Here is a 6,841-nt window from a genome sequence, read left to right on the forward strand (position 1 = left end):
CATCAAAGATTATAAAATTATAGTTTACAACAATGGATCCGTAATTCAAAAGATTGCACATTTTGATATGGTATATAATTTAATAATAATAGAAATGAAAAAGAAAATAATATGAGAAGTTTGACAGCTTTTCGCTTACAATGAATTGTTGATGTTAGTCAGGCAATCATATACAGTTATGTTTTTAGTTTAGCTGTCTTCCAGAGAGCAGAATTGTGTGAATGGTTAGTGTTCAAATTCCGCCGAGGTCGACTTTGTCTAAGTACCAATTGAACAGTGGGATCAATGTAATCGACTTCCCCCTCCCCTCAAAACTGCTGGCCTTGTGCCAAAATTTCAAACCAATATTTAAACCATCCAAAGAAAGAAAGATTGTTAGGTGAGAAAAGGGAAAGAATAAATCAAAAGATGAGAAAAATCAACCACCAGTTGGATGTCTTGTTTGACCACTAGTAACTATGACAACATTTGAGCCAACTCCGATTCTCTCCGAGAAATTAAACATTCCACACTGAATGTTCATTAATACTCACCTTTTGGTCTCCATTCTACGTCGTACGTCATGATGTTTTCCTTCAAAATGGATGGTATCTTATCATTTTTGAGACTGTAGAGTAAATTTTGGGATTCTTCGAATTCCTCAGAAATATTAGGTTGTTCTAAAGAAAAAAGAAGTATCGATTTTTTTTTTATTACATCAGTTTAGAGGCCAATGTATGCATGAGAGAAATGTAATAGATTGCATTGGTTATTTGTATGTATATGAGTAAAGTCGATATTAATGGGATTCGAAATCAGAATCGAATGGTATGAAAGCACAAATTATCTTAATGCATTTAGCTGGATAGTTGTTGTTGGCACTCCGTCGCTTACGACGACGAGGGTTCCAGTTGATCCGATCAACGGAACAGCCTGCTCGTGAAATTAATGTGCAAGTGGCTGAGCATTCCACAGACACGTGTACTCTTAACGTAGTTCTCGGGGATATTCAGCGTGACAAGGCTGATCCTTTGAATTACAGACACAACAGAAACAGGAAGTATGAGTGAGAAAAAGTTGTGGTGAAAGAGTACAGCAGGGTTCGCCACCATCCCCTGCCGGAGCCTCGTGGGGCTTTAGGTGTTTTCGCTCAATAAACACTCAGTCTGGGAATCGAAACCGCGATCCTATGACAGCGAGTCCGCTGCCCTAACCACTGGGCCATTGCGCCTCCACTAGCTGGATAGACCAACGGAATAAATAATGGTTTACAGTATTGTTTCGTTCTGCCATTTTATGAGTGAAAATCCCATTAATGCCAGTTATGTCTTTCATACTTCTAAAGTTTAAAATATAAGTATCGGTAATGCTGTGGTTCAATTAATTGTCTGTATTAATTGTTTGTGTTATATCAAAAGAAACTCAGTATTTGAAAAACTAATGGAAATTTATCCTAAAAAATACAGATTTCTGTAGAACAAGTATAGAGGAAAGTCTAGTCGATAAAATCAACCGTACCACATTCATGGTACTTATTTTAACGAACCCAAGAAGATGCATTCATCTTCTCTGTCCATTACTGGGAGGGTCGTAGGAGTAGAGTCCTCAGACACTCTTCCATGGGGTCCTATCTGAAGCAACCATCATTAGATTTTCCGGTTGGATTCTCAAGCGTGACCAACTGAGACAATGAATTTATCGCACAGGTTAACAAGGAACGGATCTTAGATAGAGGGATCCGATCGAAAAATATATTGTTTCTTCCCAATGCCGGGACAACTAGTGATATGCCTCAATTTGTTCTAGGTTGTGTAGAGTGACAGCGCATAGGATGCGCATCTCAGGGAGATGAAAGACAAAATCTATTTCTATGGTAATATAACTTTGTACGTAGAGTAACGAAAGTAAAATATTTAATTCGGTGTTCTATCATTTCCAACATTCCACTGCCATTAACCTTAGAAATATAGAACCATCAGACTGAATCTATTGATGAAGAGAAATATGACAACGGGATTGTATCAGTGAGCAGATTACAGAGGTGTAACAAAATCTATGCACACTTTATAGTGTATAATAATTATAGTGTATCATAAATTAAAGCAAGAATAAATATAACGACGTATTTCTTAAATGGCTATAATGACTCCTCAGTGATATGATATTATGACACTGATCTTTTAGGTATGACTATGTGGTAAGAAGCTTGCTTCCAAACCACATGGTTCGGGGTTCAGTCCCACTGTGAGATACCTTGGCCAAGTGTCTTCTATTATATCCACGGGCAGACAATTGAAAGAAGCCCGTCGTATATATGCATATATGTATGTGTATGTACGTGTTTGTGCCTGTGTTTGTCCTCCCACTACCGGTTGACAACTGGTGCTGATGTGTTTACGTCCCCGTAACCTAGCGGTTCGATAAAGAGACCGATTGAATAAATACAAGACTTAAAAAAGTTAAGTACTGAGGTCGATACATTCAAGTAAAATCCTTCAAGATGGTGCATGGCCGCAGTCAAATGATTGAAACAAATAGAATAAATTATTATATTATATACAGGGGTTTTCGTTACGCTAGCGCCTGCCATACAAGCACCAAGAATTTGACCCCTTTGAAAGTGCGATAGTTCTGTCATTTTAATGAATTTTAATTACCTTTTTCTGATTATATCTGAAAAGAAACAGCAATTTTAGCAAAACATATTAAGCAACACTAATAATAAATCAAAAAACATAAAAATAAACAAACTTTTGACGGTTTTATAGATATTTCAAAATTATGGTGCTATGATGCTAGGTGTTTCCATTATTTTGTCCAACGCCTGTATATATATATATCAAGAACTTACCTTTAAAACTGCTTAGATATTCATCATTACTTTGGTGCTCAATATCGATTATGTTCCTTTTAAACCAAATACAATGCTGGTCAGGTTGGTCTGTTCCAAGAATTCCTTGCATAATTTCTGCTTCGGTGACTGTTTTATTGTTGTTAATCCGGAAAAATAATTCAAAGAAATTAAAGTAAATTTCATTATGCAAAAATTAAAGAAATTGCTATCGACTACTCTCACCTGCTCAATGTCATGAAACCAGTGCTACACACTAGTCGATAAATTTACCTGACATTAGGAAACGCCTGGCTTCATCTTCTTCAAGGAGACGTTTAGCTGCTGCACAGATAATTTTTCTTAGTTGGCTGCTTTCTTTATTCCACTGTTGTGTGGCCTCTTGCCTTTCTTCTTCGTTGTGGCTGAGAAACAATGGAAGAACATATCCAATTGGTTGAAGAATGTAGGAGGGAGCCAACGAATTAAGGTCTTCTTTGTACCAACTGCAAAGAATAAGTTGCATATGTTGAGAATAATAATGGAACAAATTGATTTCTTTTGGGTAGAGACACAAGTACTTTCAGAGGATAAAGAAACCAGTTGAAACGAATTCTGTGAGGTATCGATATCTATTTATTAACCCTGAAAGAATAAAAGGCAAAATTCACCATGGCAGGTCCGTAGCTAGGACGTAGAGGTCAGATAAGATAGAATATTGTACTTATAAAGTACTTTGTCAGATTAGATAGTATTTTGTATTCAGTACATTGTCAGATTAAATAGTATGTTGTACTTAGTTCGAAGCCTCTACCGTTTCTACTGGCTTCAGCTTTTAGACTGTGGCCATGTTGAGGCTTGCCTTGAAGGGTTTAGTACAACAGATCGACCGTGCTACTTGTTTTTAAAATCTGATGCTTATTCTATCAGTCTCACGACACACACCTTCATTTACTCACTTTCTCTCTCTCTCTCTCTCTCTCTCTCTCTCTCTCTCTCTCTCTCTCTCTCTCTCTCTCTCTCTCTCTCTCTCTCTCTCATTTCTCTTTGTCTCTCTCTTTCTCTCTCACACACACACGTGCACGCACGCACGCACACACATGTCGAAAGAAAAGAGCACTTAATGCTGAATCATTAAATCAATGTTTTAATGATTAGACAGAAGTCCAATAGAATAGCTCTCAGAAACAGACTACGTATAAATTCGTTCTTCCCAACTCCTGAAGCCGCTTTCAGATATGATCCATCCCATTCTTATAAATATGATAATTCTGTCAAATTGGTGTGCTAAACACAAATTGTCGTTTCTGTAGAGCTTTAAAATTTTCAAATGAAACAAATGGCATGTGCTGCTCAGGCGGTCAGGTAAGATTGCCAGCACTACCAGCTCCTTCTCAACCTCTTGTGGATCTTCTAGAAGGCACTTCCATCCAGTCAAAGGATTTTCTGAACAATATCAGACAATACAACTCTGCATTTCAAATGACATCGTTTACTGCATCTAAGATAGTTAAACATGAATTTACGCCGACGTAAAAGTTCAAGGGCAAGTCTATCACCTCATTGGTTCCGTTACCCACAAATGAACAGCCACAGTTCCTCCAAATTTATTTTATGAATGATGTAGGACAACAAATCCGAAGGAGGTTTCAATATTTCAGATGATGGGTCGTGTTAGAAGACACAGCGCCGACTGCTTCAAAACAGAGTATATCTACTGAAAGCTTTTCTATGCGTTCAAAAATCACAAAACCCCCACCTCCAACTTTCCATGACAGTTTAAGGCCTGAAATACTCCAAACGGACGCATAGCATGTTGCTTAGTCGAATTAGCCCATCATTTACTTCAAAAATGTTTTCTTGTCAATGCTGCACTTTCTCATATCACTTGTTTCGGCATAACTAAACTATACTATTTTAATCCCGAGCAACGCCAGGTATCTCTACTTGTGTGTGTATGTATGTATGTATGTATGTATGTGCGTGTGTGAATGTATGTGTGCATGAATTTATGTAAGTTTAAGACTTCAATTTTATAAATGATAATCTTAATAATAATTTGTTGTAGACATTTAGGCATTCAATGTATAAAAATTTCATTAAGTAACTAAAATTATTTAAAACATATACCGATGTATGAGTTCTTTGTCTTCGGCGGAGTTAATGTCTGATGAAAACCTTTCAAAGATAGCTTTGTTGATGATTCTGGGGCAAGGTCGATAACCATATTTGTGGGAGAGGAATGTCTGAAGTGAAGGAATAAGTAATGTTTCAAATAAAAGCAAAATAAAAATCCTTTCAAGTTAATTTTTTTTATTCATGATCACAAGTACTATTTGCACTTATAATGATAACATATCATTTTGTTTAGCAAATCCAGTTCTCGGCAAATTGCTCCTTTAATGTCATTAGAAAATATTTATAAATGAATATAAATCATTCGGATGAATGAAGATAGAAGTGAAAAATGAGAAAATAACTGTCAAAGGGCATGCATGTCGGTAAAGAATTGTTAATGTTTAAGTAAGGAAACTCTACCGCATTCCCATAACAGTAACACACAGCCAATAATGGTTCAACAGGTGTATGTGTATATTAGCGCATATCAACGTTTATGCCTGCTTTTATTATTACTGCTGCTGCAGCTGTTGTTGCTGTTGTTATTGTTGCCATTTAGCGTCAACCGATCGAACTGACCAATGAGTAAAGGCATTTTATCCGTGACAATCCAGTCTTCTTTTTTTGTTTTTTTTTGTTTTTTCAGATAGTGTATCTGGAACTACGTTATACAATGTATTCTTCATTTTCCAAGACGGCAGAATGGAATTTGAGGGAGATTTGATTGCTACTTCTAGTGGATCGAGTTACCATGCACAAGTTTTGTCACATGTAGTGAAGAACATAATGTAACTAGAATGTTGCAAGCAAACTGTGTTTGCAACTCAGGGCTCGGTTCCCGATCGTAGCAATTTAATTACATTCTTGTTGCCCTGGAAGAAAAGTATGAACGCACAACCACTGTTTTTTTCCCCCCGTTTGAAGTCGATACATTTTCTGTTGTTGAGTCACCTACTTGACATTTCATGAATGAAAGTATCTATCAATAATTTTGGTCATATTTTATGAATAATTGAAGCTGCGTCTGCAATACTCTAGTTAGTTCGATTCTTATTGGTCAAAGGAATATCTCGTAGTTGAATATATGTTAGGTCAGAAATGTTGCTCGCTAGACTACTTGATGAAAGAGAAACCATCTAGTTCACACTCGTAGTTATCAGGAGGCAAATCGTTCACGGCGCTCGTTGATCTTTGGCTGTAGATTTGAATCGGGACGCTCTGGATTTCCAGACCTGTAGAATCTGTTTATGACAGCAATTAAAATATTTCCTCTCCAATTAATTTATATCGCTAGTTTTAATATTTGAACCGATTTGCCTCATGATGTCTTCGAGTGCGGAGCAGATGATTTCTCTTTCATCAAGTAGTCTAGCGAACAACATTTCGACTACGAGATCTGCTTTTGACCAATAAGAATCAACCTAACTAGCGTATTGCAGACGCAGCTTCAATTATTCATAAAATATTACCGGACTGGATCACACGTGTATTTTACATGCGTAAAACCCTGAGTTGCAATGGGGTGAGTCACCAATTATTTAACAATTAATATACACTCTATACCAAGTGTTCAGTGGTATTTTCTTTCGTTCCTAAACATAAACGTGCGCGGGTTTGTATGAGTATCAATGGATGATCAGCTTTCTTCTATCCATTATCTTTTACTTGTTTCAATCATTAGACTGCAGTCATTCTGTGGCACCACTTTGGAGAACTTTTAGTCAAACGAATCGACCCCAGTACTTATTTTTAAGCCTGGTACTTATTCTATTAATCTCTTTTGCTGAACTGCTAAGTTACGGGAACGTAAATATACCAACACCAGTTGTTAAGCAGTGGAGGAGAGACAAAGACTGGCACAAAGACACAGATATAAACATGTGTATGTATATATATATATATATATATATATAT

The 6,841-nt window shown here is 36.7% G+C and overlaps 1 protein-coding gene across 1 annotated transcript in view; it reads right to left on the minus strand.

Moving 5' to 3' along the window:
- Positions 1–6,841, minus strand: part of LOC106870193 (NACHT domain- and WD repeat-containing protein 1) — a 49,453-nt gene that overhangs the window by 38,820 nt on the left and 3,792 nt on the right. The window contains exons 3-6 of the mRNA XM_052967630.1: positions 4,940–5,055; positions 3,104–3,315; positions 2,831–2,959; positions 534–659 (exon numbers count right to left, since the gene is read on the minus strand). Coding sequence (XP_052823590.1) covers positions 534–659; positions 2,831–2,959; positions 3,104–3,315; positions 4,940–5,055 — 583 coding nt within the window. The remainder of the gene's footprint in view (positions 1–533; positions 660–2,830; positions 2,960–3,103; positions 3,316–4,939; positions 5,056–6,841) is intronic.

The sequence above is a fragment of the Octopus bimaculoides genome, chromosome 4 (genome assembly GCF_001194135.2).
Source record: "Octopus bimaculoides isolate UCB-OBI-ISO-001 chromosome 4, ASM119413v2, whole genome shotgun sequence".
Taxonomy (NCBI): domain Eukaryota; kingdom Metazoa; phylum Mollusca; class Cephalopoda; order Octopoda; family Octopodidae; genus Octopus; species Octopus bimaculoides.